Source organism: Pelophylax lessonae (assembly GCF_965119305.1).
Source record: "Pelophylax lessonae genome assembly, chromosome: 5".
Lineage (NCBI taxonomy): Eukaryota > Metazoa > Chordata > Amphibia > Anura > Ranidae > Pelophylax > Pelophylax lessonae.
This window is the reverse complement of record NC_138772.1, coordinates 176,917,997-176,931,600: the sequence shown is the minus strand read 5'-3', so window position 1 is coordinate 176,931,600 and position 13,604 is coordinate 176,917,997. Positions and strand designations below refer to the sequence as shown.

The 13,604-nt window shown below is 39.7% G+C and overlaps 1 protein-coding gene across 2 annotated transcripts in view; it reads right to left on the bottom strand.

Moving 5' to 3' along the window:
• Positions 1–13,604, bottom strand: part of ACAD11 (acyl-CoA dehydrogenase family member 11) — a 246,609-nt gene that overhangs the window by 189,366 nt on the left and 43,639 nt on the right. For both annotated transcript variants that reach the window (XM_082259503.1, XM_082259502.1), the window contains exons 9-12: positions 10,883–11,006; positions 8,621–8,698; positions 2,586–2,724; positions 998–1,105 (exon numbers count right to left, since the gene is read on the bottom strand). In XM_082259503.1, the coding sequence (XP_082115629.1) occupies positions 998–1,105; positions 2,586–2,724; positions 8,621–8,698; positions 10,883–11,006 (449 nt within the window). The remainder of the gene's footprint in view (positions 1–997; positions 1,106–2,585; positions 2,725–8,620; positions 8,699–10,882; positions 11,007–13,604) is intronic.

The window sequence follows — 13,604 nt, the reverse complement described above, 5'->3', positions numbered from 1 at the left end:
AGTGACAGATCGGACTGTTCAGCAAAGCTGGACATCCGATCTGTCCTTGTCTCACACAGTCACCTCCCCCCCCCACACGTCAGTAAGTACCAGGCATACATTAACCCCTCCCTCTCCAATAAAATTAACCCCTTCCCTGCCAGTGTCATTTTTACAGTAACAGTGCATATTTATAGCACTGATTACTGCAGTAATGTCACTGGTACCCCCAAAAGTGTCAAAAGTGTCAGTCAAGGGTCCGATCTGTCCGCCGCAATGTCGCAGTCCCGCAAAAAAAAAAAAATCGCAGATCGCCGCCATTACTCGTTAAAAAAAAAAACACCAAAAATGACATAAATCTTTCCCTTAGTTAGTAAACGCAATAACTTTTGCGGAAACCAATCAAAATACGCTTATTGCGATTTTTTTTACCAAACATAGGTAGCAGAAAACAAATTGGCCAAAAATGTAAAAAAAAATTAGATTTTTACATCTTTTTTGGGGGGAATTTCATATAAAAAAATGTTAAAAATATTGTTATTTTTTCAAAACAAACGCTCTTTTTTTGTTTATAGCGCAAAAAGTAAAAATCGCACAGGTGATCAAATACCACCAAAAGAAAACTCTGTTTGTGGGAAAAAAAGGACGTAAATTTCGTTTGGGTACGGCATCGCACGACCGCGCAATTGTCAGTTAAAGTCGCACAGTGCCGAATCGCAAAAAGTGGCCCAGACGTAAGACAGCAAAATGCTCTAGTGGTAAAGTGGTTAATGTCCATCAACTATAATTCAGACATGCCCTGGACAACTAGTGAGTGCATTCCTACACATCAGCTAGCTTAGAATAAGAAATATTTCACCAAAAGTTGCTTGTCCACCAGTGTCAGTGAAAAAAATAAGTGACATGTACATTAAAAAGACTTGTTCCACATTTTGCAACCATCCATTGAGAAATAGTTACTTTGATGAGAAGTGGAGAACAGGCATCTCTAGCACAACCTGGCCTAAAATGCTCATACCTGTCATGCAGAAACAAGACTGTATTTCTCCAGCAAGAAGAGGTTCCAGCCACTGCTTCTTCTGCTCCTCAGTACCGTACATGTGAAGCACCTCCATGTTGCCTGTATCTGTAGATGACAATTGTAATCATTTACAATACAATTCTGAAAACCATGAAGGATCAAATTTCTTATCTTCATACCAACAGAGAAAAGTATCACAACTTTATTGGCATCAGCTGTTATCCTAATATCCCCAATCTCATGTAATGAGTTTAATAATAAAGCTGTAATAATACGCAGGATATAAACTTAGCACTGCTAAAAATAAAATAAAAAAATCACATGTATAACAATGATCTAACAAAGAAATCTCATGTATTACAATGTTCTAACTCAGCTGTCTTTGAAAGCTTTATTCCCAACTAAAGATTGGGAACCCATGGTGGTGGTTACCTAGTATGTAAGCCCTAAAGCAGCCCATAGATTATACAATTTTCCTTCCTGCAACCATGGCTCAGTGTCCATGAGGGAACACCTCCTGGGGTGCTATTGTGTTCTGCCAACAGGGTTGGGGGCACAGGGAGCCACTGGAAATAATTGTATGCTAGAAATACAACATGCTGGTTTTGTACCCAAGTCGATTAATTGATCGACTTTGATAAAAAGCAAGTTTTTCCTTCACGATAATCTTTTGACTTCTTGGGAAATTACTCACTTAATGTTTTTGATAATAATATCACAACGAGAAACCCTCTTTGGTTTTTTTTTGTTTTTTTCTCTCACAAGTTTCTCCTTAACGATAATTTTTTGGGCAATTTTTCACTTAATGTTTTGATATTAATATCACAATGAGAGACCTCCTTACCCCCCCTTTTTTTTTTTCTCTCTTTCAAAAGTTTTTCCTTCACGATAATTTTTTTAACTTATTGGGAAATTTTTCACAAAATGTTTTGATAGTAATATCACAAGAGAGACCCTCTTGGGGCCTTATTTTTTATTTTTTTCTTCCCTTTGGTTTAGGAACTATTAAGGTGCAGTAAATCTGGTATTTGACACAGATGTATAGAGGTATAAACCTAATTGTACTTGTTATTTTTTGTTTCTTTTTTTTTTTTTCTTTTCATTTCATGTATTGTTGAAAAAAAAATTAATAAAAACATATAAATAAAAAAAATAAAAAAAAAAAGATTCAGCAGCGAAAAAAAAAATAAAAATTGATCGACTTTGATACAATCAGCCTGCCCATAGATGGATCGAATCTAGGCCGGTCCCTGCTAAACCAGCCAAAATTCCAGCCATCTGTGGCCAACTTAAATTCATGCTTTAGGTTTGCAGAGGCCGCAGCATCCTGAAGGTGACACTATGCCCCGTTTAATACTGTAATTGTCTAATATATTGTTTTATATTTTGTCCAATTGTCAGAATTTATCCAAATTGAGTATAATAAATGTAAGGGGATATACCCTGCATAACATATCTACAGATACAAAAAAGCATTCAGGTATATTCTGGCAGTTACAGTCTGTAATATATATGCTTCTACATTTTACTAAAGGCAATTACTGCAGTGACCACAGAATTATCTATAGACTGCTATAATGAATACCTGGTGCTTGGCAGTTAAAAACTTCCGGAGCAAAGAAACATTTTCCTGTTTCCTCAGCAATAAAGGCATAGTCAGTCTGGCTTAGACCACTTACAGATGGAAGGAACAGGTTCCACAAGCCTTCAGCTTTAGCCAATTCCTAAAAGCAGAATAAAAACTATTTTTTAGTAACAGGTTTCTCTGAAGCTGCACGACAAGGATGTACAGTTTTTACATCAAAATAGGTTACTATCTATCTGTGAAATATTTGGTTAGTCAGTGCTGCAATGTGGTCTTCAACGTGCTCTAACCTGAAGAATGAAAACGCTATCCCTAAATTAAATGAATAAACTATTACAAGAAATGAACCTTGCTTTTGTTGGTTGATGTAAAAATAATTTCTGTGTATATGTCCTAACAAACAAGAGTAAGGATGAGAAATGACCATAATCCATCAGGCCCCTTCACACCTGTGTGGCTGAAGTGCTGTGCATTGTGTTAAAGTGGTTCTGAAGTTCTTTTACCTTAATGCATTATCTGCATTAAAGTGTCATTAAACCCAAATCATTATAAACTGTCAATCAATGCTACTGTATATTACATTGCTTGCATACTCACTTGCCACTAGAGCATTTGTTTTTTGTCGATTGCAAAAAAAAAAAAAACATGCTGATCCAGCTGTTCACAATCCCTTCCTCCTTGTCTGTGTCCCGACTGCAGCCGGAGATTGTACAGACCGGCCATTGCCACATCTACTGAGCATGCTCCAGTTTCAGTTCCCTTCTAAGCTGTTAGTTTCTTCCTCCTCTTTATCTGTGTCACCCATGTCACTATAAAGTCACACATGTGGGTGTATACACAATGGTAAATGACACTCCCCTCCTTCCCTCCCTCCTCCTCCATGCCCTTGTATTGCTAAACACTTTGGCGGTGGGATATAAGATGGTGATTTATGGAGACTTCACCTCACTACCAATTCCAGCACATACACACCACTAACACAGGCTGGAGGGGCGTGGCACCGGGGCAAGGTGAAAGTTATGGTCAGTCAACTTATCCACCTGAGCTCCAGAAGATTTTACCCCCCTTCATGACGAGGTCATTCTTTGCTATTCAGAACTGTGCTCCTTTAACTGGTTATTGCGTTGACATGCATACCTGTACCCAAATGAAACTTATACAATTTTTTCACACAAATAGAGCTTTCTTTGGGTGGTATTTGATCACCACTGGGTATTGTTATTTTTTGTTAAATGGTGAATGGTGCGCTTTTCAATGTGAAGAAAAAAGGTATATAAGTGTATGTGGGACATACAGTAATACTCGATTGTGGTATATAAACCACCTTGTTAACAAAATTATGTGGTGTTGGAAAATCAATAGGTGATAAAACAAATCAAAATTTGTCACAATATGCAATAAAACAAAAATATTAAACAATCCAAATGTGCAAAAAGTCCACAAGTGTAAGGAAATAAAATTCTTCTTAAACTTCCGTGATGAAAGATATGTAAAACAGTGAGGAATCCAAAATATAATCAATATGATGATAAAAGAATGGTTAAATCCCTCCACCTTGTGAAAGGCCTCCTTACCCGGCGGATATAAGATAAGTGCCTTAGAATATACTCTTGTATTTGTGATGTGTAGATCTCAATGTAAACACCTCCACTCGTGCGCAGATCCACCAGTGCAAAAAACCAATGCAAGCCTCTTACCAGACCCCTTTAGAGCCAGTGTGAAGACTGTGAAAACTCGCAATAAGGCGCTGGGGGTGTCCCTGCCAGAGACAGACGTGCTGAGGAAGAACCGGCCCCGGGGGACCTTCAGTGCCAGAGCCCAGGATGTGCCGATTCATCGTGTGAGCCAAAAGCCACCCACCCCAATTGAGGGAGACAGGAGGAATATCTACAGTTTTCAGCCGTTGATTAGGAAGCTGGTTTTTCTCCCCTGTTTGGTAAGAGGCTTGCATTGGTTTTTTGCACTGGTGGATCTGCGCACGAGCGGAGGTGTTTACATTGAGATCTACACATCACAAATACAAGAGTATATTCTAAGGCACTTATCTTATATCCGCCGGGTAAGGAGGCATTTCACAAGGTGGAGGGATTTAACCATTCGTTTATCATCATATTGATTACATTAATGCCAATTAAATCAAATAAGGAGTGGAGCGGGGGGGGGGGGGGAGCTGATCTGCACTTTGTGTGTCTATGGACACATACAGCCAAGCTCGGGAGCAGACCCTCCTCTTCAGTGTCTGCCTTCATAGCTTCATAGCTAGCGGCTTGCTATAGGGGCAGATAGTGTCAGCGGGGGACCACAGAAGAGGAGGTTTGGAGGTGATCTGTGCCATACCACTGCACACAACAGGTAAATATAAATCCGTTTATTATTTTAATGTAAAAAAAAGACTTTACAACCACATTAAGGAAGCCAATTCATTTGAATTTGCTACCAATGCATTACAATGAACCTAAAATTGAATTGGAACTTTCTCTGTTTTCTGTTGTTTACACTTAACTTGAGCGCAGCCAGACGATTTATACCTTTTTCTTGGCGCATCTGTACATGTGCTTTGTAGTAGAGGAATAGAATTATACATTGTTGGCACAATAGACTTTTAAATGCAAGCACCTAAAAATCAAGTGCTTTTCAAGTGTTTTGTAAGGCACTCTATGATCTATGTGTATAATTTTGCATTTTTATACATTAAAGTGATTGTAAAGTTTCCATGTTTTTCTATTAAAATAACAAACATGTTACACTTTCCTGCTCTGTGCAATATATTTGCACAGATTAGCCCAGATCCTCCTCTTTTCGGGTCCCTGGCTACAGCCCCTGGCCCCTCCCTCCTGTTGAGTGCCCCCACAGCAAGCAGCTTGCTATGGGGGCACCCGAGTATCCATTCAGACACGGAGCTGTCGTTTGGTCTCGCCCCCTCTCTCTCCTGATTGGCTAACTGAGTTTGAATGACAGCAGCGGGAGCCAATGGCACCGCTGCTGTGTCTCAGCCAATTAGGAGAAAGGCTGAGGCACTCTTGGACATCGCTGGATAGAGAGGGAGCTCAGGTAAGTATAGGGGGTGAGGGGGCTGCTGCCCACAGAGAGCTTTTTATCCAAATGCAAAGAATGCATTAAAGTAGTTGTTAAGCCACCACTATAAAATCATCCCATCCCCTCTGTAATATAACAATAAGTGCCCCTGTGCCTGTGTTATAGAAAAAATATGCCAATCTGTACCTAAATCAGAGCGTTTCCCGGTGCTCAGATGACTCCTCGGCTCTCTCCTTTGCCCGACTGACAGCTCCAGCGGCCTAGGCCGAGCACTACCACTGACGTCAGCCGGGGAGGAGGGGAAGAGAGGAGAGAGAGAGCCGAGGAGTCACATGATCGCCGGGAGCCGCTTTGATTTAGAACACAATCACAGGGACACTTATTATTAGATTACAGAGGGGGTGGGATGATTTTATTTTCAATATGAGAGCAGCAGGAGGCAGGAGGGGAGGGGCGGGCACTGACACTAGCTTACAGGCAGGGAAAGGGGGGGGGGGAGCGGAGGACAGAGAGCTGCGGCTGAAGGAGACACATAAACTGACCACAGTGTCAGGGCTCAGCAGCCATGATATACTGTGGTCAGTTTACAGAGGGGAGGGTAGAAACTGGCAGGATCAGCCAGCTTTTTTTGGTGATACAGAAAGAAATCTCCACCTGTCTCATTAAATGCTATAATATTTATTAGGAGATAATGTTGCATGACCGAGTAATTGTCAAACTATCACAGCACTGAAAACTAAAAAACGGCCTGGAAATTAAGAGGTATAGCAAGCTGGTTCTCAAGTGGTTAAACTTTTCTGATGGCAGAGCAAAGCCTGTGCTAGCTAGAACAAAGAGATGGGAATATTACAGATAATGAACTAGGATGCCTTATAGCAGTTTTTTGAATATTTATTCATTAAATATTCAAATTGGCCTGCATTGTCAGCCAGAAGTTCAAAAAGCATGTCAGTGGATGATTTCATCAACATAAAACAATGCTGGCATTTTAGTAAGCTTTCTATCTGATTTGCTTGTGGGGATTTTCTAAATGCTAAACCATTGTGACTGCAACTTAAAATTAACGAAAATCTCTAGAAAGGAGCCCGAGATAGCAGTAAGGGCTCTTTCACACAGGCGGACCGTTCAGATCCGCCTGTCAGTTTTTTTGATGGATCTGAACGGTCCCTCCCATGCATCCCTATGGGGCATCGGATGTCAGCGGAGACATGTCCACTGACATCCGATCCGTCAAATCTGAACGGATGGAAACCCTATTTTCTATCCGTCCAGCGGATCGGATCGGATGAGAACGGACAGACGGTCCGTTCCCATCCGATTCCCCCATAGAGATGTATGGGGAACTGACAGCTGTGTCTCCGCACACAGCGTGGAGAACAGCTGTCATTCTCCTGCTCAGCGGGGGGATCGGCGGATCGATACCCTGCTGAGATAAACGGAGTCCGTCCGACGGACGGATAGTGTGAAAGGGGCCTAAAGAAAAACAATATCCTTTGGAATTTTCCATCTTGATTTTGGACTGTTCACTATGATATTTATCCATTTGTATGTACATTATACACACATTTGCCTTTTTATTTTTCTTTATTTACTGTTATCATTTTTGCCTTTTTCACTGAATAACAAGCATTTGCAAATGCTTTTTTATTCATATTTGAACTGTCCATATATACATTTGTTTATCTATATGGATATATACGGTACACTTAATATGTTCATATTCATTTTAGGTTGAGGGTGAATTATCATATTATAATACATACAATTTAGGGCTTACGTGTCTTTTGGCACTTCTAAAATAATACTTAACAGCACTATTGCATCCTTATTGAATATTTTTTATTTATTTATTTTTTATGTAGCTTGTATGCACTAAGCTTACACTATTGGTACAGTAATAGTATAAGATTTAATATTACTGTATGAACAGTAGCACTTTTGAATTTTAAAAGGACAGCACACCCACTTTAGTTGAAATGGTTAACACTTCTGCCTGGCAGCACTAGGGTCATTGGTTTTGAATCCCAACCACGGCACTACCTGCCTGGAGCTTGCATGTTGCCCCAGTGCCTGTGTGGGTTTCCTCAGGGTACTTTGGTTTCCTCCCACACTCCAAAGTCATGATGGTAATTTAATTGGCTCCTGTCTAAATTGGTTCTAGTATGTGTATGTATGAATGAGTTAGGGACCTTAATTTGTAAGCTCCTTAAGGACAGGGACTGATGTGCAATGAAGATGTGAAGTGCTGTGTAATTGTCAGCATTATATAAATACCTGTCATAAAAAATGTTCAGCTTATTAAGTTAAGCTTTGAAAATTAAAATAATAAGCTAAATGGTTGCCATTTACAGCTGCTCCAGTTTTTTGTCCTTATGGTTTTTTTACAAAATTAAAAGCATAAAATCCTCAAAGAGGTTCTAAAGTCTGACAGTTTTGTGTTTGTGTTTTTTGTATTTTTTGCATTAAGGAAAAAAACCTTTTTGATTGCAGCTCCCCTGCGATTCCCCCCCTTACTTATCGGAGTCCGACCTCAATCCATTGCTGTGCCTGAGAGAAGCGGCTCTCTCCCTCCTTATAGGATCAGAGACAGCCAGTCAGGAGGGAGCGGGGGGGGGGGGGGGGCGGCGCCGAGCCATGCCCTGTGTGTCTATGGACACACAGAGCAGGCTCAAGAGCGAGCCAACACATGTGCCCCCATAGCAAGCGGGGGAGGATGCAGGAGTGCTGGCAGGGGACCTGAGAAGAGGAGGATCGGGGCTGCTCTGTATGCACAAAACAGGTAAATACATCATGTTTGTTATTTTTTTTTTTTACATATAGATATAAATATATATATATATATATATATATATATATATATATATATATATATATATATATAGATAGATAGATAGATATACATTCACTTTAAAGAATTAGACTTCTAATCAAACAACAGTGAATTACAAAACAATGTGAATGTCTAAAGCTACGGTATAAAATTATAAGTGGTGATGTACCTTGAGCTTCTCCAAGATGGCAGGCTTCTTCCATCTCAGAGGAGAGTTTTCATTTTTAATATAATATTCCAAAAACTCCTAAAATAAAAAAATAAATTCAGTTTCCTAAATAAAAAGAAAGAGATAAACATGTGCATATATTCTTCTTATGGGCCAAGCCAACCTAAAATACAATATATAGCCAAAAGTCTGTGGACAACTGACCATCATACCTACACTATATACGTAGGCAAAAAATAAGTGGACAACCTCTCCAAGTTTTTGAGTTTGGGTGTTTTCAGTGAAGAGATGCTGGTAATGCTATAGCATATGAAGACAATTGTGGGCTTAAAACTTTGTGCAACACTTTCGGGAAGTTCCTTTTCTGTTCCAGAATGATTGTACCCCTGTGCATAAAGATAACTCAATAAACACATAATTTGGTGGAGCTTGGTGTGGAGGAACACGAGTGGCTTACAATCAACTCTACTGAACACAACATTACCTCAACCATACTGAACACAACCCTAACCTCAACCCTACTGTACACTTTTGGGATGAATGGAATGCTGATTGTATGCCACGTCTTTTAATCCAACATCAATACCAGATTTCACAAATGCTTTTTTGTCTGAATGGGCAAACCAAAAACTTCCACAAGCACACTCCACAATTTTGTGGATAGCCTTTCCAGTAGAGTGGAGGCTGTTAAAGCAAAAAAAGGACTATGGTTTTGGAATGGGATGTCCAACAAGCTCACATAGATGTGAAGGAAAGCTGTTCACAAGCATATGAGCAAAATACTGTACCTACTACAGTTATCTGTAAAGATAAAGGGAGACACATTAGCCATTCTTTAAAGGACTGGTTCACCCTCAACTGATATGTCAGGTCCTGGTACCCCCTAAGGGCTGAAGCAAACATTAACTTATAACTAAAAGGGACTCCAAAAAGGGATACTTTCACATTTCTTTGGCTGTAATAGTAGGCGTTTTACTTCAATTGCTGCAGTCTTTGTAATGGAAAATACATAAAATCAAACAATTTAACAGGCCCTGATAATAGACATGCCAGGTTGCAGGAGTAAGGACACAACGTGCAGATCTCATTATTAGAGTCTCTGTGAGATGAAATAGGACTGACCCTGACATACAGTATATTAAAGAGTAGAAACAAACAGAATAGAAATGTAAAATAACAAACAGTGGGCAATAAGAAATCATCTCTCATAACAATGACTACGCTTTATTGCTATAAGCTGGTCAGTGATCAGAAGCGAGATTTATTGCGTGCAACTGTATTTCATGTGTTTTCTTTTTTTTTATAATAATACACGCATTCATTCCATTTAGAGCAAAGGTTTGCTTTCTACGTCTCCAGTAACCTCCACTAAGATAAGATAAAAGGAAAATAACAATAGAATACACTGCATGTTCGGTTATCGCAGTCACAGTACAAAGTACTACCTCGGTTGGTGGTTAGTGGTGAAAGGGCAACTAAACCCAAGAATAAAAATGTAATATATTTCAGCTTACCAGCCCTTAGATATGGTGACTACATTTGTTTTTTTTAACTATGAACGTTTTTAGCAATTCCAGAAAATAACTGTTGATCTTGCCACAAATGCATTGTCCTTGTCGCTTCCTGTGGATGAACTGGAAGCATAAAACAATGGTGTCTGCCATGTGTACCACTAATCCACCCCTCTATGTAATGGAGAAGAAGACAGGAAGACATGTTTGTAGTTCAGCATGACAACTATGGCTTTCTCTGTGGATACAGCATCTGTTACCTTCAAGAGTATGCAGTGCTTAACACACTCACACAGTTTTTCCCTGTTATAGAAGGGAGATCTCTCATTAACGTGTGTCTGAAGGTTTTTCTGGATAAAGTAACGAGGAATTAGGATCCTGGTCTTGTTTTTATTGGTGTTGGTGTGCCCGCTGGGGAGGGTCACCTTTCTATTAGACCACTGTCCCTGGGATTTCAAACGATGGCAAATCCACAATTATGAGTTAACATAGGTAAGTAAACAGAAATAGAGGGCAACTCTTCAAATAGGTGCAAATGTTCCAGAGACAACGGTCTAAAAGGGGGATTTACCTCCATATTATCTGTGTTAACTGTGTATGGAACTGCATTCAGAACAGTGCCTACAGTTGTAAGTATCTTGCTAATCCAACGGTACTTTAACTTTATTGGCTATCAGAATGACCAAAAATCATGGAAAATAATAAGCATGATGGAAAGAAAATAAAGTGACTTCTCGGGTGGAGCACCTACCTCTTGTGCTGGAAAAATATGCTGTCTCATAAACTGTTTCACTTGTTGTAGAACCTTCTGACCTTTGGCACTAAGCAAGAACAGTTCACCAGGGGATACAGATAACTTTACTATAGTGTTCTCTCTAAAATTAAAACCAGATAGTCATCAGCAATAAAATGGATAATGTTTAAATAAAACAAATCAGAAAATGCTAAAAGGCAATTCCCTGAGTGAAACCAAGTAAAATTGCTGATGTTAATATTATTACTATAATGTACTATTATTTTTGTTTTTTATTAAAAGCAGCAGCACATATATTCAGAGTAATATTATTATAGCAAACATACAAGTGAAACATTAGTGGTGACAAACTTTATATATAAAAAAGCTGAAAATTTAAAAAAAATGTTAAGCCCCCATTCACACTAGGGCGACTCACGAGGCGACTTGTGTCGCCCCAGGTCGCCCCAGGTCGCTTGACATGACCAAACCAATGTAAATGAATCAGTGCCGTCTTAATTGCCGCTATTAAGGTCGCTCCGACTTCAGAAAAGGGTCCTGTACTACTTTCAGGCGACCAGTGATCCGACCTGTCCCATATACTTCAATGGGAGTCGCCTCCTTATCTTAATTGAAGCGACCTGTAATCCGACTTGTCATCCGACTTTGCTAAAAAATGGCAGTGAACAAGAAAAGAGCATAATTTTCTTGCAGGCATTAGCGGTCATTTTTTTAGGCAGGCATGTCATTTTTTGGATTTCGTTTCTGGGGGGTCTAAAAAGTGTCCCTGTCAAGTTTCAGCTCTGTAGCATGTCCAGAACCCCTAAAAAAAAATAATTTTTCTTTTAATTTTTTGTAGTGTCTTTACCAGCTGTCTTTTATACTTGCAGGCATTCATCAGCGGTCATTTTTTTAGGCAGGCATGTCATTTTTGGGATTTCGTTTCTGGGGGGTCTAAAAAGTGTCCCTGTCAAGTTTCAGCTCTGTAGCATGTCCAGAACCCCTAAAAAAAATCATTTTTCTTATAATTTTTTGTAGTGTCTTACCAGCTGTCTTTTTTTCTTGCAGGCATTTAGCGGGCATTTTTTTAGGCAGGCATGTCATTTTTTTTATTTAGTGTCTGGGGGGTCTAAAAAGTGTACCTGTCAATTTTCAGCTCTGTAGCATGTCCAGAACCCCTAAAAAACAGCATTTTTACTATATTTTTAGGAATACGGCTTCTCTGCGGCTGGCTTTTTTTCTTGCAGGCATTTAGCGGGCATTTTTTTAGGCAGGCATGTCATTTTCTGGATTTAGTGTCTGGGGGGTCAAAAAAGTGTCCCTGTCAAGTTTCAGCTATGTAGCATGTCCAGAACCCCTAAAAAAAATCATTTTTCTTATAATTTTTTGTAGTGTCTTACCAGCTGTCTTTTTTTCTTGCAGGCATTTAGCGGGCATTTTTTTTAGGCAGGCATGTCATTTTTGGGATTTAGTGTCTGGGTGTCTAAAAAGTGTACCTGTCAACTTTCAGCTCTGTAGCATGTCCAGAACCCCTAAAAAACAGCATTTTTACTATATTTTCTGTAATATGGCTTCTCTGCGGCTGGCTTTTTTTCTTGCAGACATTTTACGGGCATTTTTTGGGTGTCTTTGGAGGCATGTGCTTCTTAAAAATTATAGGAAAAAAGCTCTTTTTTTTTTTTACGTTTCTGGACAGACAAACAAAGCTATGTGAGACACACAACACTGCACACATGGGAAAAAGGAAATATGTAAAAAAAAAAACACAGGAAAAGGAAATTAGGTCACAAGACATCAGATTGTGATTGGCCAAATAAAAAGTTGCCTCGCGATTAGGTCGCGTCAAAGTCGCGCTAAGTCGCGCCAAAGTCGCGTCAAAGTCGCGCCAAAGTCGCGTCAAAATCGCGTCAAAGTCGCGCTGGAAGCGACGCTACTTTAGTGGTAGCGGCAGTGTGAACCAGCACTAAAAGTTCCTGTGTCATCCTCCCCTATATTCATAAACATACACAAACAATAAACATTAAGTGGATTTTGGATAGTTCTTGATAAACCAGCCAAAATTTGAGCCAGGGGTGACCCTGTTGGCCAACTAGCTGAATAAACAAAACAAATCATCTATGGCCAGTTCTACACTTAAAGTAGTTCTAATAGTTAAAAGTTTTTCACTCTAATGCATTCCCTGCATTAAAGTGGTTGTTAACCCCCAGTCATAGAACCTGAGCAAAGCACATATATCTGTAGTGTTTCTAAGTGTCCTTTCTCTCTGGTGCTTTGTTCCTCTTTTATCAGAATGAGTCACTTCTAAGAAGTTTTCTGCACACATGAGATACATTTTTGTAAGGAGGGGAGGGGGGGAGCTCAGAATGGAGCTTGTCTATTTACAACACATCTTCTGATGTGTGAAGGGGGGTATGTTCCTTTCCTCCAATCAGCTCTCACATACTGTAATTTCAGTCTCTCCCCCCCCCCCTCCTCTGTGCTCCTGATGAAGAAAGATTTTTAACACTATCTGCCCCTTCGTAGGGGTGTAGAGAGGCGAAGAATGCAGATAAACAAGTAAAACCTATATAGGAAGTTTTGTTTCATATATGTGTATTATGTGAGGTGGTTCACTTCACTGGGTATACAGTATGTGAAGGACTACGACCACTTTAAGGTAAAAAAAAAAACGTTTTACAACTTGCTATGCTCCCCCAGTTCCCTAAACACTTACCTGAATCTTCAATCGATCCAGCGCTGT